At 38.1% G+C, this 27,456-nt stretch overlaps 1 protein-coding gene across 1 annotated transcript in view; it reads right to left on the reverse strand.

The window, feature by feature from the left end:
* Positions 1-22,457, reverse strand: part of LOC128200109 (uncharacterized) — a 117,575-nt gene extending 95,118 nt beyond the window's left edge. Inside the window, exon 1 of the mRNA XM_052892350.1 lies at positions 20,850-22,457. Within this exon, the coding sequence (XP_052748310.1) occupies positions 20,850-21,092 (243 nt within the window). The 5' untranslated portion in view covers positions 21,093-22,457. The remainder of the gene's footprint in view (positions 1-20,849) is intronic.
* Positions 22,458-27,456: the final 4,999 nt, after the last annotated feature.

A 27,456-nucleotide genomic window follows, 5' to 3' on the forward strand; every position in this document is an offset into this window, starting at 1 on the left:
GTTAAAAATAAGTGATATCCACACTAGTCCTTACAGCGGAAAGAAATAATCTAAAGAATGATTCAATCTTGTATATTTAAGAGTCTTCTCCCTTTGACGGTGCTCTGTGAATTTTTAAAACAAAAACTCCCTTTAATTCTTTTTTACATTTATTTTTATACATTCGGAACTCTAGAGTGCAACGGTCGATATTTAACCGACCGTGCAGGGTAGGAGGGTAATGATTTTAAGACACGTATCTTGACGGACCGAATTTTGAAAATGGTAACAGTAATCTATTTTTTTTAATTTAAATTTTTTATACCACTGAGGTGGCAAACAAGCATACGACCCGCCTGATGGGGGGAAAGGATTATTAGTAATGAGGACTGATGCTACCATTGCTAACAAGCCCTGTCAGGTCGACCTCCACGCGGTTCCACCTAGAAACCATTGTGATTAATACTCGTCGTATTCGTCACAATGGGCTAACTGACCTGCTTTCATCTTCACCTATCACCCTTCACTGGTGCCCCGCCAGCGTATACCGTTAGCGCAGGCGGGGTTACCATTCCATTATCCATAAAAATACCCGCCTGATGGTAAGCGGTCACCGTAGCCTATAAACGCTTGCAATACCAGGGGCATTACGCGCGCGTTGCCGACCATGAAGAAACCTCTTTACCCCGTTTTTGGAGAACCCCACGCTGTAGTCTATTTATAATTGATCGAAAAGTTATTATGTGAAGAGGTTTCTTTAGGGTCGGCAAAACGCGCGTAATGCCCCTGGTATTGCAGGCGTTCATAGGCCACGGTAACCGCTTACCATCAGGTGGGCCGTATGCTTGTTTGCCGACACAGTGGTATAAAAAAAAATGCGTACTGCGGCTATAATCAGCATTGAGTACTATTTATATGTATTCATCATCATCATCATATCAGCCTTCAACTGTCCACTGCTGGACTTAAGCCTTCCCAATAACAGGTGTTCTGCCAGTAGATGCCAAGCTTGGCAGGCGGGTTAGCAATTGCATTTAGGCTTTGGAGATGTATTAATAAGGACGATGCTGCTCTTCCATCGCCCTCGCTTAGTCGCCTCTTTCGACACCTACGGAAAAGTAAGGGGTGGCCTATTCTGTGCCGAGAGCACACGGTGAACATAAAAACATAAAAAAAAAATACTATTTATAAAAGACATTTAACAACAGCCATTAGTCGGTCCCCCTCGCACATCGCCCGTCTCTGTCCCCCAAAAGCTAACAGTGATTAGCGAAAAGTTTGAGAGACGCAATTTCTATGCTTATTAGGAAAGGCCAGGACAATCCTGTACAGTCCCCTCTCGTTATAAGATCGACCCAAGGCACAAGCTTACAGCGATTTTACGATATTGATAGCAAAAATTTTGACAATTTGATACAAAAACTATCAGCTTTATGTTTTTGAACTAGCTGTTGCCTGCGACTTGATCCGCGTTTCCGTCGTTTTTCGTAAAATAAGTAACCTATGTCCTTCCTCACGGTTCAGTGGTTTTGATGCAACAGACACATTTCCCTTCACTGCTCTGCTCCTATTGATCGTAGCGCGATGAAAAGTATACTGTAACCTGCCCAGGAGCATGAAGAATAAATTGTACCAAGTTTCGTTAAAATCCGTCTAGTAGTTTTTGTTTCTATAACGAACATACAGGCAGACAGACAAAAATTTTACTGATTGCATTTTTGCCATCAGTATCGATCACTAATCACCCGCTGATAGTTATTTTGGAAATATATTTCATGTACAGAATTGACCTCTCTACAGATTTATTATAAGTATAGATATAAATAATAAATGTCGTAAATTATCGCAGAATCAATTATATCAGCCGTTAACTGCCCGTTGCTAAACATAGATCACCCCCATAAGGAGGGTTTTGCCAGTACTTGCCACGCTTGGCAGGCGGGTTTTCAAGCGTAGTTAGGCTTTGGCGATACTTTAAGAGGTACGCTGCAGCCTAGCTCTCGATCATTAAGTTTCCTTACTCACCTCTTACAACGCCCACGGGACAGGTAGGGATAGCCTACTCTATGCCGGGGCCACACTTTTTTTTTATACAACTTAGAATGGCAAACAAGCTGACGGCCCACCTGATGGAAAGTGGTAACCGTCGCCTATAGACCAGTACCATGGACATAACAAAGTATACTGTTTCGCCCATGATACACCCCATGCGTTGCCATTCCTGAGGACTCAGGTATTTAAGTTATATATACATATATAAACCGCAGTTTTTATTAGGAAATTGCCTTTTCAAATACCATCCCAGATTATAACGTTCTCATTATGGAGCCAAACAGATACATCCTTCTTATTAAATTAGTAGTAACTGTGATGAAACTGCCAATAAAAGTTTAGTTTTTTTTTAAATAAAAAAGCCTTCTTTTCCCTCTTCTAAATTTTTGGACCTAACTGTCAAAAAAAAATGTTTGTTGACAGGGATCCGTGGAATTATTTAAATTGTGCAAATGATCAATCGTTACAAATATTAAAAATGCCTCTCGCTTGTAACTCGGACCACCGTGTATAAGTATTAAAAGTAAAAAATACGGGCAAACTCTAATTACAAAGGATCTTTTATAGCTCGTCGGATGACACGAATTACCAACTTGCGAACGGAGGCTTTTGCCCGTGTTTTCTCTTGGAAGACATTGTTTTTATCACGAACAAAAACTCCTGTGTTACTATTACACCATTTAAAAAAAAATAAGACCTTAGAATACGATAAGAATAGAAATAAAACAGAATCAGAAAAGAAATAAAACAGAAATAGAACATAAATAAAACAGAAATAGAACATAAATAAAACAGAAATAAACAGAAATAGAACATAAATAAAACAGAAATAGAACATAAATAAAACAGAAATAGAACATAAATAAAACAGAAATAGAACATAAATAAAACAGAAATAAAACAGAAATAGAACATAAATAAAACAGAAATAAAACAGAAATAGAACAGAAATAAAACAGAAATAAAACACAAGTAAAACATAAATAAAACAGTAATAGAATAGATATAGTAATCCGTATTCTGAATATTAATAGTTGTAGCACTTCAGCTGCCCGCTAACGACATGCTTTCTAACTGTATCGGGTTGACTGGAAGAGATCTCTGTCAAAAACAAAGGTAGCAAACAAGCATACAGTCCGTCTGATGGTAAACGGTCACTGTAGCCTATGGACGCCTGCAACACTAGGGGTGTCACGTGCGCGTTGCCGACCCTGAAAAAACCTTAATACAACCTTTTGAAGAACCCCATACTGTAGTCTCTAGGGGAAACCTCGGCTGGAAGCTCATCCCACAGCCTGAGCTTTTGTGGGAGAAAATTTCTTTTAAACCGCACTGTACGTGACCATTTAGGTTCAAGCGTGTGAGGATGGATTCCCTGTCGATGGCGACCGGTGCTAAGCGATGGTAAAAGGTGGCTGTGGACATCATTTTAAACAATTCCTCGGAACACAATCCGTTGTACATTATCCGTGTTGCTCCCTTAATCAAAAAAAAAAACGTAAAATTTCTCATAATTCTGTTTTTACTAATGGACCAGAAGGAGACTTTGTACAAAAGTCGTCTGCTTGACCACCTCTGTCCCATTCGTGTTACTACCGTGAAGCAGTTGTGTTTGCATGGCTGTGTTTCGGTTTGACCCACCCTTCAATATGGCGTGAATTTACAGGGTACAGAGGAATAATACCTGAGTCCTCAGGAATGGCAACGCATGGGCGGTATCATGGGCGAAACAGTACACTCTGTTATGTCCATGGTACTGCTCATGTTTATAGGCGACGGTTACCACTTTCCATCAGGTGGGCCGTCAGCTTGTTTGCTATTCTAAGTTGCATAAAAAAACTTTCGAAATGCAGTACTAGCGGTATAATGGTTCCATATTGTTCTGATAGATGCATATCAGTGCAACTTGCCAATGCAGACTATTGTAAACCGATCCCAATTATAACCTAGTTCCTAACAGTTGTTTCATGAGGGCAGTATAAAATTGTAATTGGCCATAAATTAGATTAATAACTTGGTCGAGCTGATAGGATATATTGCCAGCCATATGGATGGATAGATCCCTGTTACAAACAATCCCTCCCGGGGAGAAAAGGATTGTTAGTAACGTAGATTAACCAGCTCCATTGCTAGCAATATACCCTATCAAGTCGACCTCCACGCGGTTCCCCCTGGAAACCATTGTGATTAATACTTGTAGCATTCGTCACGATGGGCTAACTGACCTGCTTTCATCCTCACCTATCACCTCTCACTGGTGCCCCGCCAGTGTATACCGATAGCGCAGGCGGGGCTATCACACCGTTATGGTCTTATAAAAAAAAATCCCCCCCCCCCCCCCATGAAGGTTGTCACAACAACGCGCACTAACTCAATATCACCCCATTTCAAATGTTGCCTTAACTTAATCCTTATTGTATTATTTTTTCCTTTCTGCCCACCCCTTATCGACGGTCAGCGGCGACCTAACATAACACTCACAAAATGGAAGACAGACAAGACGAAAAGTGTTAGCTGATCGCGTTATAAAAAAATGTATTTCGAATGGAAGTGTTATGTTTAATTATTTATTTAACTCTTTATTGCACCATAAATAAAAATATACAATGACAAGTGAATAATTCAAGTGAAATACAGTAACATAAATACAGATTGAAATATACACATAAAGGTACACAAGGCGATCTTATCGCTACGGCAATCTCTTACAGACAACCTTTGGTTAAAGGAGAACAGATAGAAATGGGCAGGTGGCGCAAGAGTGAATTAATAATTTTTCGTGCATAAAATACAAAAAAAAACCTGTAATGCACAAAAATATCAAATACATATAATTTATTAAACTACTATATATATATATATATATATATATATATAACACACATACAAAATACATAAACATACATACATAGCACATACAAGGAAATATGTCAAATCTAGTCAAAAAAAATATTTATTTTTTATTGCACAATAAAACTTTGTACAAGTGGCGAGCTTAATGCCATATGGCATTCTCTACCAGCTAACCATTAGGTGGAAACAGAAAGCGTATGAAGGGCAGATGTGGTGAAAAATATGCGACATAATTATGTTATCCAGTTTTAATGTTGTACTCGTGTTGTAACTGTAATATCTATTATTTTTCAATTTTTTTTTAATTAGTTACCAGAGGGAGACTTTGTACAAAAGTCGATTGCTTGGACACCTCTGCCCAATTCGTGTTTCTACCGTGAAGCAGTTGTGTTTGCATGGATGTGTTTCGGTTTGAAGGGTGGGATATGGCGTGAATTTACTGGGTACAGAGGAATAACACCTGAGTCCTCAGGAATGGCAACGCATGGGGAGTATCATGGGCGAAACAGTATACTCTGTTATGTCCATGGTACTGCTCATGTCTATAGGCGACGGTTACCACTTTCCATCAGGTGAGCCGTCAGCTTGTTTGTCTATACCCTTTCTCGTAATCTAATACCCTTTGTCTTTTTTCTCAATTTTTGGGTGGAGGACAGCCAAAAATTGTCTAGATAAGACTACTTATCGATAAGGCCGCCTTTTGTATCGCTTCTCAGTAAAATTAACTTTATTTATCATTTTTATAAATGGTGCTAGTGTAAGTAAATAAATAAATAAATAAATAATACATATATAGATTTTTATTTATTTATACTTTATTGTACACACTGATGATACATTTATTTATATCACACTACACATACACCCATGCATACATTTAACCCTCTTTACAATTGGTGACCATGAATTTGTATTATTAAATCATTGCTGTCAATATCTGAACTTTAGCAACATGGATTTTAATTATTTTATATATCAATTAACTTAACTTTATGGACACTCACTATTATATATGGGTTCCTTTCATACATGTGCTTCTATTACTTGCATACACCCACTCTAACTTGCCTACCTCGCTTTGAAATCAAAATTTTTGTTTGTATAAATAAAATCCGTTATTGGCTGTATTCATAACAGACTTAGCATGTAAGTTATTTTTTAGCATGTAAGGATTTTTGTATAAAATTAAATTAAAAAAAAATAAAATAAAAATATGGCAGAGCTAAGTAAATGTAGAAAGGCGCGCTTAACTCTAAAAGTATTCTCTACCAGCAACACCCAAAGTGCTAAGGAGCATTAATATAATTTTTTTATATACATATATGTACGCGACTGTACCAATACACGTCGTGAAGTAGGGCTGCTATCTCTAGGCCGCAGCTTGTTCAAGTTATTTTTCCGGACACTTGACGGCTGACCGCAAGGTGCTTAGGGTTGGCGATTATCAGTACTTGAGACCGTTTGCGAATAAAGTTTTCTTTTTAGATTCAAAATGGCGTCGATTCCGAGCCACTATTTCTCTAATCTCTTTCTCAATCTAATTTTCTGATTAGATTTAAAACAAAGTTATTATAATTTCGTTTTATTATCATCTATAGAACAGTAATTTTGCGAAATAACTAAATTAAAACATTAATTTAAAAGACAGGTTTTTTTTTTTGATGGATGAAAATGGAATGGCAGCTCCACCTGCGCTACCGGTGTACACTGGCGGAGCACCAGTGAAGGGTGATCGATGAGAATGAAAACAGACCAGTTAGCCCATCATGATGAATTCATCAGGAATTAACCATGATAGTTTCCAGGGGGAACCGCGAGGAGGTCGACCTGGTTGGGTATATTGCTAGCAATGGGATTCTCAGCCATTTTAATTATAGATACATAGATAAGTACTTATGAACATTATAATAGAAGGTAAGATAGAAGGAAGAAGGGGGAGAGGGAGACCGAGACATAGTTACATCAGGCAGATCAAGGAAGGAGTTGGTGTCGTGTCGTATCAAGAGGTGAAGAGACTCGCTGCAAATCGTAGTGAGTGGCGAGAGCTCCACCGACAAGAGCGCAGCTCTTAAATAGGATAGATAGATAGATAGATAAGTACTAATGACCGACTAGTTTTAAATTCGTATTCTTTATAATTCTATTTTGCATTTTTGTTATATGTAATAGAATTCAAATGTATCCGAACCGAACCGATACGACAACATAACCTTCAAGAAAAGAGCATATTCCTTTTAAAAAGGCCGGCAGCACACCTGCAATGCCGCTGGTGTTGTGGGTGATCATGGGCGGCGGTAGTCACTTACAATCAGGTGAGCCGCATGCTCGTTTGCCCCCTGTGTTATAGAAAACATTTTTACAGCCACTTTCTACAATCGTACGGCTCGCCGTCGACATGGAGTTCATCCTCATGTCCCACAGCCTCAATGGTCGCGTACTGCGCGGTTTCAGAGATGTTTCCTCCCACGAACACTCAGGTTATGGAATGAGCTCCCTGCCGAGGTTTTCCCAAGAGACTACAGCATGGGGTTATTCAAAAGGGGTGTAAAGAGGTTTCTTCAGGGTCGGCAACGCACGCGTAATACCTCTGGTATTGCAGATGTTCATAGGCTACGGTAACCACTTACCATCAGGTGGGCCGTATGCTTGTCTGCCACCTCAGTGGTATTAAAAAAAAAAAGAAAAACTAGTCATTATTCAAATTGTTCACAAGGTCTTTTAAATCATCTTCTTTTATGATTCTACTACTGGATTTAAAATGTTATTATCTACTGAGAAAAGCCCTCAAGAAACTCAAATATTACTCGGTTAAATACATTTATAATATTAACAGCCCGTTATTTATTTATTTATTTACACTTTATTGCACCGTTTATAAAATAGTAAATACATTTAACTGTAATAAGAAATGATACAAAAGGCGTACTTATCGCTAAGCAATCTTTTCCCGACAACCTTTGGGTAGAGGACATTGAGAAAAGAAAGAAAAACAAAGGGTAGGTGGCGCACTATTATATATAAACAAATATATACAAAGATATATACATATATATATATGCATATATGTGTATTCATTTGCCGTCTGGTCCCGGCATAGAATGAGCCACCCCTTTCTTTTATTTATTTATTCATTAGTACGTATATGTGTACATGGCGGACTTAATGCTAGAAGCATTCTCTCTCAGTCAACCGTAGGGAAGTGTTTCTTTTCCATGAGTGTCGTAAGAGGCGACTAAGGGAACTTAATGGTCAAGAAAACGACAGCAGCGTGTGTCAAAACATCACCAAATCCTAACTGCGGTTGCCAAGCCGCCTGCCAAGCGTGGCAACTACTGACAAAGCTTTCCTCGTGAGCGAGACCTGTTCAGCAGTGGACAGTTAACGGCCTATTTGATAATAATGATGATACCAATGAATATAACCAATTGGCTGGGTTCACATCTGTATGTAGACCCAGCCATTCTAAGTAGAATAAAAAAAAAAAACTAAACTACTAAACCGATTTTGATAAAATATTTATGGGACCAATCTGTAAGTTGTTATTATTACAATTATTTAGCCAGTTGGCTGTGTTTACATACAGATGTAAACCCAGCCAATTGGCTAAGTAATTGTCCAAATCTACTCAATCAGTAATTCTATGGGATTAATCCAATAGCTGTAGCTAGGTAACCAAAGGCCCTTAGGGTACAGAAGAATATAGGAATTGAAGGGTGGGATATGGCAGTGAATTGATTGGGTACAGAGGAATAACACCTGAGTCCTAAGGAATGGCGACACATGGGGATATCATGGGCGAAGCAGTATACTCTGTTATGTCCATGGTACTGCTCATGTGTATAGTCGACGGTTACCACTTTCCATCAGGTGGGACGTCAGCTTGTTTGCCATTGTAAGTTGCATAAAAAAAATTGATTAGAATTGACGACGTGATCAAGTGACATGGTCGCCAAAAGTATTTAGGCAAGTCGAGAAATTCCTTCTTTGGGGAGTCGCTTAAAAATAAGTGTATAATATTTTTTGTTGAAAGCAAAGGTGACAACCCTAACGTAAGATTACGTGTGGACTTATTCTATATATAGAAGTACTCTTATGTAAAGATTATTTTAGGGATCAAGTAAAACTTAATGTTTTTTTTTATACCACTGAGGTGGCAAACAAGCATACGGCCCGCCTGAAAGTAAGCGGTTACCGTAGCCTATGAACGCCTGCAATACCAGAGGTATTACGCGCGCGTTGCTGACCCTGAAGAAACCTCTTTACCCCCCTTTTGAAGAACCCCATGCTGTAGTAAATATTCTAATTCTTTTTTTTTTTATTTTTTGTATACCACTGAGATGGCAATCAAGCATACGGCCTACCAGATGGTAACTGATTACCGTAGCCTATGAACGCCTACAATACCAGAGGTATTACGCGCGCGTTGCCGACCCTGAAGAAACCTCTTTGTTTTCATGGTAGCGCCATAAAAATATATTAATTCGTAGCTATAATCTATTATTACGGGGAGGAGTGGAGATTTTTAGTAATCCGGATTACCAGTCTCATTGCTAGCAATATACCCTGTCAGGGCCTCCACGTTGTCCCCTGGAAACCATCGTGCTGAATTCCAAGTGTATTCGTCACGATAGGCTAACTGACCTGCCGTTTCATCCTCACCTATCATCCCTCATTGGTGCCCCGCCAGCGTATACCGTTTGCACTGGCGGGGTTACCATACCATTATATATAAGGTCTTTTACTCCGAATTCTCTATAACCCTAGTAAGACATATTTTCCCTTTCTATTTATTATAATATATCTCTCAATTCGGTGTGCCTCCTGGCATAGGCCTCCACACTCTCTCCACTGAACTCTATCCTCCGCCACTCTACTCCAGTAAGGCCCTTAGGTTTGACGGATGTCGTCTATCCATCTTGTTTTCGGGCGCCCCTTTCTTCTAGCGTCTTCTCTTGGATACCATACCATTATTATGCATTAAAAAAAACGTTATTCCATGCAATAGCATGGATAACAATAGTTCTAATACTAGTCTCAGCCCCGACTTTGTCTGCGTAACTTAGATAAATCAATACATGAGATAAAAGATAAAATTTCTAAAAAATATTGTTCTGACATCGATTGGTTTTATTAAGACCTCATATAAACTTTTAACCGAATTCAAAAAGATTGAGGTTTTCAATTCGGTTGTTTTTTTTATATATTCGTCACCTCATAACTCCGTCAGTTGTGAACCGATTTGGAAAATTCTTTTTTTTTTATCTCAAAGGATATACTTACAGATTGATCCTGTAAATATTTTATCAAAATCGGTTTAGTAGTTTAGTATTTATTTTTTTTTTCTACTTATAATGGCAAACAAGCTGACGGCCCACCTGATGGAAAGTAATACCCGTCGCCTATAGACATGAGCAGTACCATGGACATAACAGAGTATACTGTTTCGCCCATGATACCGCCCATGCGTTGCCATTCCTGAGGACTCAGGTGTTATCCTTCAAACCGAAACACAGCCATGCAAACACAACTGCTTCACGGTTGAAACACGAATGGGACAGAGGCACCCAAACAATCGACTTTTGTACAAATTTAAATAACTGGTTTTATCACAATTGAAGTCAGTTTTTTGTGGAAGACAATCTTAATTATTAAATATCTTCCATGTATAGATATTGTACATAGAAAATAAATAAATAAATAAATAAAATAAATTGTCTAGTTCCAATTTAATATTCCTTAAAAAATTAGGATTAACCTACGAATAGATACATTGTTAGATAAAATTATTATATTTATATTATTATATATATAATTATTATATATATATATATATATATATATATATATATATATATATATATATATATATATATATATTATAATTATATTTCTTAGACAATATTATTTTAATACCTAAATATCCCGGATACTTAGGTAGTATAATAAAAAGAAAGGTATATAAAGCCATTTTTGGGAGTTAGACGTAACTTGTAACTGGAGCCATCTTGAAAAGAGGCAATACAATATTCATGGCACGAAATATACTGCCGCATAAAGGGTGCTCCACACCTGAGCATACAGGGTGTGGCGGGAGAGCGATGATAACACTTACGCCATCATATAATGGGCGAAACAGTATACTCTGTTATGTCTATGGTACTTCTTTTGTCTATAAGCGATGGTTACCACTTTCCATCAGGTGGGGATAATATTTATATTATTATATGTACCACATCTCCCATATTTAGAACTAACAGAATTTTTCATCGCGTAGTAATAGTAGTTTTTCAATTCCAGGATTATTAGATTTCCAATATGGCTTCCGCGCGTCGCGGTAGAATTTTAATACGAATGTTACATTGCTGCTTTTTGGTATTTCATAGTACATATTTCACTATAAAATATGATTATTTCTTTATATAATAATATAATATTATATTTTTCATGATGTTAAATGAAAAAAAAAAACGGGAAAACATTTTAAATTTTCCGGAAACAATTTCCACTGGGTTTCAGTTCAAATAAAATTGATCTGAATTCACTGTTTCAGTTTTTGCCAACCTGTCCCTTACATCGCTCTCGTTATTAATTAATCAATTGCTGTTCGTTATTATTTCAGCCGTTAACTGTCCACTGCTGGACATAAGCCTCCCCCTTGGGGGGTTTTGCCAATACTTGCCGCGCTTGGCGAACGGGTTGGCAACCGCAGTTAGACTTTAGAGATGTTTTAAGAGGAACGCTGCTGCCCATCCCTCACCCTCCACTAGGACACCCACGGGAAAAAAGGGGTGGCCTATTCTATGCCGGGACCACACGGCTATTGATGCAAAATTTATTTATTTACACATTATTGGAATTTAGCTAATAATTTTAACTTCAAACTTTTAAGTAACACCCTGTATACGAAACTGAGTTACCGTCGAAACCACAACTCATAATAAAATGAGTTCACACTTGTTTTATGACTTCTACGTGCACGGTGGGTGATGTATGAACGCGTGAGGACGCGGGTTCGACTCCGGCGGAACGTGGTACACTGAACTCGAGATTCGACTCGAGTATAGAGTGACAAAAACAGGTCAGAATACAGTCAACCAAATATAATTTTTAGCTAATTGAAATCGTGTTATTTTATAAGAAACCTAGAAAATGCGCGCCTTTTTTTAACCGACTCCAAACAGAAGTTCTACAGCCTCAATGGTCGCATACTGCGCGGTTTCAGAGATGTTTCCTCCCACGAACACCCAGGTCGTGGAATGAGCTCCCTGCCGAGGTTTTCCCAAGAGACTACAACATGGGGTTCTTCAAAAGGGGGGTAAAGAGGTTTCTTCAGGGTCGGCAACGCGCGCGTAATACCTCTGGTATTGCAGGTGTTCATAGGCTACGGTAACCACTTGCCATCAGGTGGGCCGTATGCTTGTTTGCCAACTCAGTGGTATAAAAAAAAAGAATGAAAAAATAACTATAAATTGTATATTCTTTATTGCACTTGTAAATTACATAGTTAATGCATTTTCTTTTATACAACTTAGAATGGCAAACAAGCTGACGGCCCACCTGTTGGAAAGTGGTAACCGTCGCCTATAGACATGAGCAGTACCGTGATGATTAAGGGTGATCTTCTCTCAGACAGGGATCTCTTCTAACTGTTTATAATTACTCCTGCCTATATACCATAAAGTTCAAATTTTAGTGGAGGGGTTATGGGAAGGCGAAACAATTGAGTGACATGGCACGGCGTGTTTTATAACTTTTATTTTTTAACATAATGTAATTGTTGACTTGTTAACTTTCTTTCTTCTTTTTTTATCCTACTAACTGACCCGACGTCCCGAAAAGCAGAATAATAATTAAAAAAAAAAACTAAAAAATTAAAGAATCGACTGTTAGGCGGCACGAAGTTCGCGGAGTCAGCTAGTATAACAACTTTCTTTTTTCTATTTTTATCTTACTAGCTGACCCGGCGTCCCGAATAGCAGAATAAGTATTAAAAAACTAAAAAATTAAAGAATCAAGTGTTAGGCGACACGAAGTCCGCGGGGTCAGCTAGTACTACAATTTTCATTTTTTCTTGTTTTTGTTCTTACTAGCTGACCCGGTGTCCCGAATAGCAGGATAAGCATTAAAAAACTAAAAAATTAAAGAATCAAGTGTTAGGCGGCACGAAGTTCGCGGGGTCAGCTAGTATTAGAACTTTCTTTTTTCTATTTTTATCTTACTAGCTGACCCGGTGTCCCGAATAACAGAATAAGTATTAAAAACACAAAAAAAAATTAAAGAATCAAGTGTTAGGCGGCACGAAGTTCGCGGGGTCAGCTAGTATTACAATTTCCTTTTTTCTTTGGGAGACTTTGTACAAAAGTCGATTGCTTGGGTACCTCTGTCCCATTTTGTGTATCTACCGTGAAGCAGTTGTGTTTGCATGGCTGTGTTTCGATTTGAAGGGTGGGATATGGCGTGAATTTACAGGGCACAGAGGAATAACACCTGAGTCCTCAGGAATGGCAACGCATGGAGGGTATCATGGGCTTAACAGTATAGTCTGTTATGTCCACGGTACTGCTCATGTCTATAGGCGACGGTTACCACTTTCCATCAGGTGGGCCGTCAGCTGGTTTGCCATTCTAAATTGTATAAAAAAAATCTTTTTTTATCTTACTAGCTGACCCGGCGTCCCGAATAGCAGAATAAGTATTAAAAAACTAAAAAATTAAAGAATCAAGTGTTAGGCGGCATAAAGTTCGCGGGGTAAGCTTGTATTACTATATACGTAGAGTATAAATATCCTTGTTAGTGATTTTATGGACATTTCAAAGCGGTTAGGGTGAGAGCGTGAGAGGAGGATCAACATAAATCTATCACTTGCAGGAAGCTACAGCGTACGCCACTTAGCCGATATCACCTTTCCACCGCTGCATACATACGGATTTTAATGCTACACGGACAGCAATAATATATATATATATATATATATATATATATATATATATATATATATATATATATATATATATATATATATATATATATATCTTAGTAGGTTTTTTTTTCAATGGATGATAATGGAATGGTAACCCCGCCCGCGCTATCGGTATACACCGGCGGGGCACCAGTGAAAGATGATAGGTGAGTATGAAGCAGGTCAGTTGGCTCACCATGATGAATTCGACAAGAATTAACCGTGATGGTTTCCAAGGGGAACCACGTGGTGGTCGACCTGGTTGGGTATACTGCTAGCAATGGGATTCTCAGTCTCCATTACTAACAATCCCTTTCTCCCCGAGGACTCAGGTGTTATTCCTCTGTACCCTGTACCCTTATTTAATGACATTTAATAATTTAATTTCATTTTAATGTTTGTCAAACACAAGGCACGCTGTGGTCGCCTATAAATGTAAGAACAGTTAGTTCTAGTCTGCCAGTGTATTGTATTGAAATGTTTCGCTGTATCTTATGCTGGTAATCCTATGAATAAATAAATATTGTAACTGAAATATATAGATATTGCTATATATTATTCACCCCTGTATAGCATATAAAAATGTATAAGGCTAACTCTATGAATAAAATTACACAGTCGGACTCAAAATTTATTTGGCGTAAAAAATACATGCGTTTTGTGCATGGGGGCGCGGGAAATTACATATCTTATTTCGAGGGACGAGTGTCACTATAGGAATAAATACAAACGTACACCATGGTCACGATACCTAATGCAGTATACGGGGGGGGGGGGGGAAGGGATTGTTAGTAATGGAGACTGAGAATCCCATTGCTAGCAATATACCCAACCAGGTCGACCTCCTCGCGGTTCCCTCTGGAAACTATCATGGTTAATTCCTGATGAATTCATCATGATGGGCTAACTGGCCTGTTTTCATTCTCATCTATCACCCTTCACTGGTGCTCCGCCAGCGTATCCCGTTAGCGCAGGCGAGGTTACCATACCATTTTCCCATTAAAAAAAACTAGCTTTTACCCGCGACTTCGTCCTCGTGAAAACTAGCCTATATCTTTCTCCGTCGCATATAGTACGCTGTAAGCCGCTATAAGGTAACTAACAAACTCACCTTCACACTTATAATATTAATAAAGATTCCCGCGGGATACTGTTAGTGCATACATGGGAAACATTACCCTCCCTTGTACAGTCGGGTAAGAGGTAAAGAAATCTGAACCCCACCGCGATAAATATAAACGTCTATCCGTTTGATAGCGCAGTAACTACTAACGCCTGACCGCCGACGGATTTATGTAGATCCGGGTTAAAGTGGCCTTATGGGTGGATAGGTTAAGGTGACATGGCCAGGTAGACAGTTATTTATTTATTTATTTAAATAACATTATTGACCAAAAGAGAATATGGTACAAAAGGCGGACTCGATGCTAGTAGCATTCTCTACCAGTCAACCTTTGTGGTGAACAGTGGATCACGGACGCGGTACTACATTACTGGGATAGGTGAAGAGAATGACAACTGATAATGTAATACAAAATAAATAATGTATAATAATAATAACTCGCCATCCCGGAGAGTCACTCAGACATGTGCTTTCGGGTTGTTCAGCTCTTGCCAACACAGAGTACTTGCACGGACACAACCAGGTAGCCAAAATACTCCATCAAGAGCTAGCTCTGAAGTACGGCCTCGCGAATGAGAGGTTGCCGTACTATAAGTACGAGCCACAGCCGGTCCTCGAAAGCGACAGCGTCAGGCTCTACTGGGACCGATCCATCATTACGGACAGGACTGTTCTTGCGAAAAAACCTGATATCGTGGTGATGGATCGGGCACTTTCAAGGGTGTTTTTGGTGGATGTCACCATACCGCATGACGAGAACCTCGTGAAAGCCGAAACCGAGAAGAAGAGAAAATATCTCGACCTGGCTCACGAGGTGACCGAAATGTGGGGGGTGACATCTACCGAAATCATCCCAATCGTTATGTCGGTGAACGGTCTTATCCCAACCAGTCTGGAACAACATCTCAGACGGTTGGGATTCCGAGGCGGCTCACTCCCGGGAAAGATGCAGAAAGCAGTGCTCTTAGATTCTGCCCGCATTGTACGCCGGTTTCTCTCCCTGGGGCCCTGAACCCCGACCGACTGTGCTTCTGCCGGGGGTTAGTTGCCATCTCCTCTCCTTAAGAGGGGAGATGAAAATTATAGTAAATTTTAAATAATAATAATAAAACCGAAACCGAGAAAAAGAGAAAATATCTCGACCTGGCTCACGAGGTGACCGAAATGTCCCCCACATTTCGGTCACCGAAATTATTCCAATCGTTTTGTCGGTAAACGGTCTTATCCCAACCAGTCTGGAAAAACATCTCAGACGGTTAGGATTCCGAGGCGGCTCACTCCCGGGAAAGATGCAGAAAACGGTACTCTTAGACACTGCCCGCATTGTACGCGGGTGTCTCTCCCTGGCACCCTGAACCCCGCCGACTGTGTTTCTGCCGGGGGTTAGTTTGCCATCTCCTCTCCTTAAGAGGAAGGTGTAAATTTTGTAAAAATTTAAAAATAATAATAATAAATAATTTTTATTCAAGTAAACTTAATAATAAGCATATTTCAATAGTCATTTTATTTTATAAATCCACCGCCCAGTTCGGAATGCAATTTCAGCTAAGAAGAGCGGGCAAAAAACACAGCTGTTGCTTTTTCCAAAAGTTTAAATATCATCATATCAGCCTTTGTCTGTCCACTGCTGAACATAAGCCTCCCCTTTGGGGAGTTTTGCCAGTAGTTGCCACGCTTGGCAGGCGGATTGGCAACCGCAGTCAGGCTTTAGAGATGTTTTAAGAGGGACACTGCTGCCTATCCCTCGCCCCCCTTAGTCGCCTCTTACGACACCCACGGGATAGGAAGAGGTGGCCTATCTATGCCGGGACCACACGGCCAAAAGTTTAACTATATAAATAATGAATTTTTTTTTTACAACACAGGGGACAAACGAGCATGCGGCTCACCTGATGGTAAGTGACTACCGCCGCCCATGATCACCCGCAACACCAGCGGCATTGCAGGTGTGCTGCCGGCCTTTTAAAAAGGAATATACTCTTTTCTTGAAGGTTATGTTGTCATATCGGTTGTGTGAATACAAACTACTAGGCAATATGAGATTAAAATTTAAAATATAGTATGTAATTAAAATTGATGCAAGTATGAGGTAACAAACCAGAGGGAGACTTTGTACAAAAGTCGATTGCTTGGGTACCTCTGTCCCATTCGTGTTTCAACCGTGAAGCAGTTGTGTTTGCATGGCTGTGTTTTGGTTTAAATGGCGTGAATTTACTGGGTACAAAGGAATAACACCCGAGTCCTTAGGAATGGCAACGCATGGAGGTATCATGGGCGAAACAGTATACTCTGTTATGTCCATGGTACTGCTCATGTCTATAGGCGACGGTTGCAACGTTCCATCAGGTGGGCCGTCAGCTTGTTTGACATTCTAAGTTGTATAAAAAAAAACATAAAAAATACAAGCGAAGTGAGAACCTTCTTTTTTTGATGTCGGTTGATAACCTATTTGTTTACCTTTTTTTTCAAATCCGTTCAACCGTTTAAGAGTGATTGACTAATAAACATCCAAACATATTTCAAAACTTTCACTTACACAATATTTGTCAGTTTAAATGTGTGGTCTGCGCTCCTTAACCCATATCCGCACATAACAGTTTCGAAAATAAAACTTACGACTACCCACGTTTATATGAATAGCTTTATATATCTTCAATTTCAATTTATAAATTTACATAGTAATAATATATATCTAATATATAAAATTCTCGTGTCACGGTGTTTGTTACCAAACTCTTCCGAAACGGCTTTACCGATTTTTATGAAATTTTGTGTACATATCGGGTAGGTCTGAGAATCGGCCAACATCTATTTTTCATACTCCTCAATGATAAGGGTGATCCTTCCCAAAATTTTTTCTCTCCAGCAACCAGCAAAATTAATTGTTTTTTATTCTTTTATATTATTGTTTGTTTAAATATTATTAGTGGTAATACTTTTTTTTTATACAACTTAGAATGGCAAACAAACTGACGGCTCACCTGATGGAAAGTGGTAACCGTCGTCTATAGACATGAGCAGTAGCATGGACATAACAGAGTATACTGTTTCGCCCATGATAACCCCCATGCGTTGCCATTCCTGAGGACTCAGGTGTTATTCCTCTGTACCCTGTAAATTCACGCCATATCCCCACCCTTCAAACCGAAACACAGCCATGCAAACGCAACTGTTTCACGGTTGAAACACGAATGGGACAGAGGTACCCAAGCAATCGACTTTTGTACGATTTATCTATCTATCATATATAACAATATCAATATATTTTCGTTACAATATATACTTGTCTAATAACGAATATGTTAAAAGTTCAATCGTCCAAATTCAATCCAAAGCGGCCACGTTGCCAATAACAAATGTAGTTTTTTTTTATTGATAATTAAGTGTTTTATATTATTCCCAAATTCGTGTATAATATAGTATATATCATATATGTGTAAGTATATTTGTTATTCATATATATTTATTCGTTTATATATGTAATTTTAGTATGTATGTATATCAATAATTACTAGTACCGCATTCGAGTATTCTGACACTTCCCTATGGTTGACTGGGAGAGAATGCTTTTAGCATTAAGTCCGCCATGTACACATATTTGTAGTAATTAATAAATAAATAAATAAATAATGTAACTCTTTTTGTTGTTGGCAATAAATGTTTTAATAATAATAATAACTTTCACGAGGTTCTCGTGAAAGCCGAAACCGGGAAAAAGAGAAAATATCTCGACCTGGCTCACGAGGTGACCGAAATGTGGGGGGTGACGTCCACCGAAATCATTCCAGTCGTTTTGTCGGTGAACGGTCTTATCCCAACCAATTTGGAACAACATCTCAGACGGTTGGGACTCCCGGGAAAGATGCAGAAAGCGGTACTCTTAGATTCTGCCCGCATTGCACGCCGGTTTCTCTCCCTTGGGCCCTGAACCCCGGCCGACTTCTACCGGGGGTTAATTTGCCATCTCCTCTCCTTAAGAGGAGATGTGAATTTTTTTTAAATTAAAAAAATAATAATAAACTCTTTATTGCGCACAATAGAGATGTATACAAGGAGTATTTATACAGAATGTGCATATACAAGAGGCGGCCTTATCGCTAGAAGCGATCTCTTACAGACAACCTGGATGTTGTTGTTTGTCAACATGTTTTCTTTCTTTCTTTCTTTCAATATTATTTTTTGAATAACAGATAGATAGATAAATAAACACTTTATTTAAGCTATTTATGACACACGTAAATTTACAAATGAGTTCATACAACCAAATTATTAACACTTTTTTAAATATAAAACAAAAGATAAAGTATGGAAATATGTTTTCACCAAGTGTGTCGCAGTGACCCAAATAGGCTACAGCTCAGTGATAGTTTTGCTTAAAAGCAAAGCACTGATTTTCAGCTGCAGCCTGAAGTTTGGCTACACGGACGCGTGCAACAAAACCCAGAGTGTAACCTGTGTAACCAATTTAACAGCCAAAGATAAAATTGTATTATATAGATACATACTTACATAATTAATGAATAAATAATATATTTCATTAATTAATTAAACATACAGTATAAATAATTCACCACAATAAATATTATGTTAAAAGCAGTCGCTACCAGGCGACCAACCCAAGTTTTTGCTTATTTAATAAATTATATCGAAATTGGTGATGAACTTTTTTCCTCCATCAATGTCCATAGGAAACTTATATATAGATACCGGATCGGTGTCCGTATATTACCCATACCTAATAATAGACACTTTCCTTAATTTATAAATTAATGTCTCGAGGTTTTTTTTATAGACAATAATATGCAAGACGCGGAAATAATTTCGCGCGGAAATAATGTCGCGCGGAAAAAAATCCGCGCGATGAACAAACACGCAACTTCTAGTTTTAGTTTTTCATAAAAAAGACTAAAACATTCTACAAATCTAATTTAATTATTACATTGTTTTGTCACTTTCTTACAAATTTGGAATTTTGTGTAAAAGAAAGACACAAAAGCTCAATAGCTAAAATAGGTTTATAAAGATTTGATGTTTTTATGAATAAGGGGATCAGAAAACAACAAAAAATGTGAAGGTAACCATCGCTTGTAGACATGAACAGTACCGTGGATATTACAGGATATACTGTGACACCTCATGCGTTACCATTCCTGAGGACTATGGTACTAAGGTACTACACTCTGTAGTTTCACTAACATATCCCTACCTTCATAAAACATAAACATAGCCATGTAAGCATAACTGCTTCATGGTAAAAACATTAGTGGAACATTAGTCCCCATGGAGACTACTTTTTTTTTATACAACTTAGAATGGCAAACAAGCTGACGGCCCACCTGATGGAACGTGGTAACCGTCGCCTATAGACATGAGCAGTACCATGGACATAACAGATTATACTGTTTCGCCCATGATACCCCCCATGCGTTGCCATTCTTGAGGACTCAGATGTTATTCCTCTGTACCCTGTAAATTCACTGCCATATCCCACCTTTCAAACCGAAACACAGCCATGCAAACACAACTGCTTTACGGTTGAAATACGAATGGGACAGAGGTACCCAATCAATCGACTTTTGTACAAAGTCTCCTTCCTTCCTTCTCAAAACTGGTTGAAAATTAAGAGATTTAAGGTTTTTATGAATAAGGCAGATTAGTAATATTAAAATTTCTGACACAAAATAATAAATTAAAACTTTTAAATTTTTAAATATCGAATGTCAATGCTTGTAACAGCATTAGGTACCTGTCAAAATTAAAAAAATACCGTCATAACAGATATAGGTACAGTCCTTTGCCTTTCCCTTGGGAATAAATAGGATAAAAAAAAATTACATTTCAAAGTTATAACAACTTTTAAAAAATTTAGAAAAAAAAGCCTACCTTTTCGTTGATTTTAGGCGGTTGCTTTACAATATACGGAATGCCGGGCACCGCTCCGAATATTGAGGGCATCATCGCTGGCGCAAATATCACTTTGACAGGTTGATTTTGACAGTTACACGACTTGTCAGCACTGGCCACTGTCACCTCGCGCTCTTGCTGACAACAACAGTGGTGGCACACTTTGACAGGTCGATTTTGACAGCACCCCTCCGTTTCGGCCGGTTTTGGCGCGCTTTTCATTTCAGTGTTGTCATTGGTTTTTGTTGTGATTGTTGTGTTCTTGTTGTTGCTATTATTAGTAAACAATTTTGGTTTCTTGGCAAATTCTTGCGGCAATTCCAAGAGCGGTGTTTTCCTTTTTAGATCCTTCGGTGTTTCTAATAAATATTTCTTTGTTGTGTCCGGTTTTTCTTGTTGTTTTTGGTCTGTTTTGTTGAACGGGTGTACTAGTAATGTTTTCGGGGTTTTGGTGTATGGATTGTGGAATGTATTTGTTGGTGAGGCCCCGGGGGCCTCAGTATTCCTTTTTGCATCCAATTTGAATGTTTTTATACAATCTCCTAATAAAATTTAATAATTTAATATATTCGGGAATAAAAATATGAAGCTGTTTTAAATAGTTACAAAATTTTTCGTTCCCTCAATGAACAAAGTTTTCTTTTAATATTTCTATATTATTGGAGGTAAATAATTTTATTTTAAACGTTTCTTTTTCTCAGTTTTTCCACTTTATAATCGTAATACCGTTTAATTGTTTTTTTTTTTATTTTTATTTTATAAACTTTTAATATTTATTAACACTTTACTGTTTTATAATTGTTTAATATTTGTTTTTGTTGAATTTGTCAAGACAATACCGGTTTTTAAAACTATATCCACTAATGTTCACTAATTAATAAACCAAAAACACGTCCACTATTATAGTAACTGTGATCCATAAACCACGCACAAGTTCAACGACCTCCAAACATAAACAACACCACGTGACAATGTTTGTAAACAAACAAACAACATTGCATCCCTTCACTATTTTACACCGAATACAACAAAACGCCGCGCGTCACTACGATGGACGATTAAAATCGAATTCCGAACTGGCCAGTTATTATTGTTCCAATTTTGAATTTCTTTTCTTTTTTATTTAATTTCAAAATGGTATAACATAGACACGTTTACAACACGACAGTCGTTTTGGCACTGAATTCGAAAGCAAAAGGAAAGAGGTGAATAAGGAGGGAGAGTGGCGGATGGGCGTATTTGTGGGCGTGGTCAGACCACGCCTGGTTCTAAATTATTATACTGTCTAGACAAAGATGGCGGTATAGAATTTTATATTAATAGACACATTATTAAGTATAAATCTAGCGTAACACACGTCCACTATAAATAATCTATGTCGACTTTTGTTATTTTTTTTTCTTTGAAACTTGAACCAAATGCGTGTAAATACTTATTTAAATGCAGTCTGACTATACGTACAGGAACTGTCCACTGCTGAAGATAAGCCTCCCCCTTGGGGGGTTTTGCCAGTAGTTGCCACGTTTGGCAGGCGGGTTGGCAACTATAGATCTATTGGAATTTAAAAAGTAACCCCACGGGATGACCTTCACGCAGTTTCCTTCTAGAAACCATCGTGGTTAATTCTAGTTGAATTTCTTACGAACTATCTGACCTGCTTACTTCCGCATCTGTCATCTCTCACTGGTGCCCCGCCAGTGTACTCGTATACGAATAGAGCAGACGTCGAAGCCATTCCATTATCACCTATTACAAAAAAAAATAACAATCTTGTTCGAAGAATGGGATATGGCAGTTAATCCTTCTTTGCATGTTTTTTTTATTGGTCTTTTATATAATTTTTGGGCATTAAATGTTATGATGGAAAGTTCCACCATTATGCAAAGAAGGGTTAAATTTATAGGGTACATAGTAATACATGGGGGGTATCATGTGTGAAACAGTATACTCTGTTATGTCCATGGTACTGCTCATGTCTACAGGCGACGGTTATCGCTTTACATCAGGTGGGCTGTTTGTTTGTTTGCCATTTTAAGTTGCATAAAAAAAATCATAGGAATAAATTTACAACCGATCTCAAATTAAGATAAATAGTCAAAAGCGACATTCATTATAGCAAAAAAAACTTTGATTAAATAACTAATTCTTAACCCTTCCTAACATCTTAATTTGGGGGGAAAGGGATTGTTAGTAATGGAGACTGAGAATCCTATTGCTAGCAATATACCCAACCAGGTCGACCTCCTCGTGGTACCCCTGTAAACTAACATGGTTAATTCCTGATGAATTCATCATGATGGGCTAACTGGCCTGTTTTCATTCTCATCTATCACCCTTCACTGGTGCTCTGCCAGCGTATCCCGTTAGCGCAGGCGGGGTTACCATACCATTTTCACCCATCAAAAAAAAATCTTAACCTAACATCTTTCAAATCATCATCATCTTTTTCCCATCCTTATCCCAATTACTATTTGTGGTCGGCGTAATATGTTTTTTATTCTATATTACAAAAAGATTTGGCTTATAGTTTCACGACTGGCCACCTGCCTGACGTCAACCCTCTTTGGGAATGTATTTGTTGGTGGTTCCCGCCACCTACGGTATGGAGGAAAGGATCGAGGAAAAAAAGGAAGGGACTTTTCAAGGCACTTTCTTCCATGCACAACCATTCTTTGGAATCAACTTCCAGCAGCAGTATTTCCGAACCGATACGACAACATAACCTTCAAGAAAAGAGCATATTCCTTATTAAAAGGCCGGCAGCACACCTGCAATGCCGCTGGTGTTGTGGGGGACCATGGGCGGCGGTAGTCACTTACCATCAGGTGAGCCGCATGCTCGTTTGCCCCCTGTGTTGTAAAAAAAAGGGAACATTGGAAATGCGTAAAATAAATTATTAACCTACTATTTTCGTCACCTTTAAAGTTACTTATAAATAGAACAAAATCAATTAGTATGTTCCTATTGCTAGCAAAATACCCTGACAGGTCGACCTCCACGTGGTCCCCCCTGGAAAGCATCGTGCTGAATTCCAAGTGTATTCATCACGATGGGCTAACTGACCTGCCTTTTCATTCTCACCTATCATCCCTGACTGGTGCCTCACCAGCGTATACCGTTACCGCAGACGGGGTTACCATTCTATTATCATTCATAAAAAAAAAGTTAACCACTTACCTTAATAATCTATTCATATAAACCGTGTGGTCCCAGCGTAGAACGGACCACTTAATCTTGTTTTATTTGTGAAAGCCTGTAATTGGATTTTTGTCTTTACTGACTTTTTTTTATTATGAAATTTTCTAGCTTTTTTTTAATACTTTTTTGATTAGCGTTAACTTTCCATTGCTGAACATAAGCCTTTCCCCATAAGAGATACTTACATATAGGACGTACAGACGGACAGTGGGATACTGTGTTCCCAAAATTCTAATTTAACTGTAGCCATTACACCCCAATTAGGGTTAATTCGGCTCATCCTAATAACCCTTTGTTGGTTAGTGTTGGCTCGTATTTAGTTCATTTATCGATGCCCAATATATTTTTTTTAAGACGACATATCTAAACTAAAATTTATTTATTTAAACTTAAATGCACTGTAAATTTTTTATACCACTAAAGTGGCAAACAAGCATACGGCCTAACTAATGGTAAGCGGTTACCGTAGCCTATGAACGCGTGCAATACCAGGGGTATTACGCGCGCGTTGCTGACCCTGAAGAAACCTCTTTACCCCCTTTTTGAAGAACCCCATGCTGTAGTCTCTTGAGAAAACCTCGGCAGGGAGCTCATTCCGTAACCTGAGTGTTCGTGGGAGAAAACATCGCTGAAATTGCGTTGTACGCGACCATCTAGGCTGTATGGTATGAGGGTGAAATCCCTGTCGATTTCGAGCCGTAAGACGGTAGAAAGTGACCATGGGCATCATATTGAACAATTCCTCTAAGCACAGTCCGTTGTACAAACGGTAGAATACGTAAAGTGAGGCAAAATCTCTTCTAGGATTTAAGGGTTCTAGTACTTCTTTTAAGCCTTAAATGTTGTGAGCAAGGGTGGACTTATCTCTGACAGACATCTCTTCCAGCCAGCTCAATAAATACAGTTGGGGAGAAAAGATTGTTAGTAAAGGGGATTAGTAGCCCCATTGCTAGCAATATACCCTGTCAGGTCGACCTCATGGTCCCCCCTGGAAACCATCGTGCTTGATTTATTGTTAGATTCGTCACGGTGGGCTAACTGACTTGCTCCATCCTCACCTATCACCCCTCATTAGTGCCCCGCCGGTGTATACCGATAGCGCAAGCGGGGTTACCATTCCATTATCATCCATTAAAAAAAAACCAATACAGTTAGAAAGCATGTCGTTAGCGGGCAGTTAAAGTGCTAAAATATTTAGAATATGAATTACTATTAACACTAATTAATACATAAACAAATATACAGTTAAATAAAATATTAAAATATATAATAAAATATTACATAAATACATACACTATAAATAAATATAATACCTACCTACTTATATAATAAATGTTAAAATAAATGAATATACTACTTACATTAGAAATTTAGTTTAAAGATTTCACCTTTTTTTTCACCTTCTTCTCTTTAGATGCACTGAGGTTTAGCCAACTTCGATTTCAGGTTTTCATTCTTTCCCTCTGTTGAAGGGTTTTATTATAATGTCTTTAACTTCTTTAGAAAACTAATGGTCATATTTTACAATTACATAATTAAATATAGTTCATTCTAACTTGTTGCTTCCGTAAAACTGGCTTAGTGTTTTAATTTAATTTATATTTGTAAATCACCGTGTCTTGGTAATCTCATATGGACTCCCGCGATACAGGTTCGCCTAGTGCGGGCTCCATTGTATTAGCTGTTGTAAATTTCTTGTATTTAATAAATAAATAAATAAATAAAGTTACATCACTAGTAATTTTTGAGAGCAAAAGCAGCAAATTAGCAAATTGCCCCTCGACTTGAGCAAACCATATTTCTAGCTCTTCTGGCCAAAACGGTGGACCTTTAATGACCTTTGATACCTCGGATGACGTGTCATCATGTACTATGACAGAGATGCCGCTCTCTGTCATATTCTCTTCTAAAAATCGTTGAATAAAAATGTCCGAAATGGAGTCACTAGTATAGTGGGTATGTGGATTTGATGATATATATATATATATATATATATATATATATATATATATATATATATATATATATATATATATACGACGATGCGAGAATATTTCTCGTAAACCTATTGTTAAAGACAAGAAGATTGTCAAGAACGTCACAATTAATTTTTTTAAAACTACGTAGACTTGAAATAGGTTGGTAACCTTTATATTATAAACATATAATTAGACTATTATAATAATACATACATACATACATATCCGTCACGCCTGTCTCCCATTAGGGTAGGCAGAAACAATGGAACGCCAAACGCTTCGATTCAAACAAACCTCTTTCGCTTCTTCCACATTCATCAATCTTTTCATATACGCTCGCCGGTTACGGGTACTTTTAATTTGGCCCTTCTTCAGCACGTCGCCTATTTGGTCAACATACGTCCGTAGAGCGGCCCCTACCGACATCTCCATTCATTCTTGCTCGATAAATCTCCTTCGTAATTCTTCTTTCATCCATCCTCTCCAAATGACCAAACCAACGCAACAATCCTTTTTCGATTTTTGTCACTACATCGTGTTTAAGTCCACACTTCTCTCTAATCACACTGTAATATATGTACACTATATACTTTATTATTCACTTTATATACACTTTAATATAGATAACACAGAGTGGCTTACCAGCTTTTTTTTTTTTGTTTTTATACAACTCAGAATAGCAGACAATCTGACGGCCCACCTGATGGAAAGTGGTAACTGTCGCCTATAGACATGAGCAGTACCATTGACATAACAGAGTATATTGTTTCGCCCATGATACCCCCCATGCGTTGCCATTCCTGAGGACTCAGGTGTTTTTCTGTACCCTGTAAATTCACGCCATATCCCACCCTTCAAACCGAAACACAGCCATGCGAACACAACTGCTTCACGGTAGAAACACGAATGGAACAGAAGTATCCAAGCAATCGACATTTGTACAATGATGATGAGAGATGGAATGGAAGTAGATAAATATTATACAATAGTACCGGGTCAACTTTAGGAGTATTTTGACGAAGACCAGACAGATATACACTTATTATTATACGATTTATGAAACACAATAGTATATGTTGACACACGCGTTTATTCAGTTTTTTCACGAGAAAGATGACGCATGATAACAGATGGTAGCCCTAGTAACCACTCATAGAGTTTTTACTAGTGCTGTCCAATCTTAATACACATGATATGTTAAATGTATGAATTATAATAAATATATAAAATACCATAAAAATTGTACACGGAAAGAAAGGACAATATTCCAAAACAATGGGCGGGCTTATCGCTAAGAGCGATCTCTTGCAGCCAACCTTTGGATGGAGAGGAGTAATTATAAACAGTTTGATCGGAGGCACGATGAAATTCTATTATTTCTAAAATATAGAGATGTGATACATGTAATA

The sequence above is a fragment of the Galleria mellonella genome, unplaced genomic scaffold (assembly GCF_026898425.1).
Source record: "Galleria mellonella isolate WM207_F2 unplaced genomic scaffold, CSIRO_AGI_GalMel_v1 utg158, whole genome shotgun sequence".
Classification (NCBI taxonomy): Eukaryota; Metazoa; Arthropoda; class Insecta; order Lepidoptera; family Pyralidae; genus Galleria; species Galleria mellonella.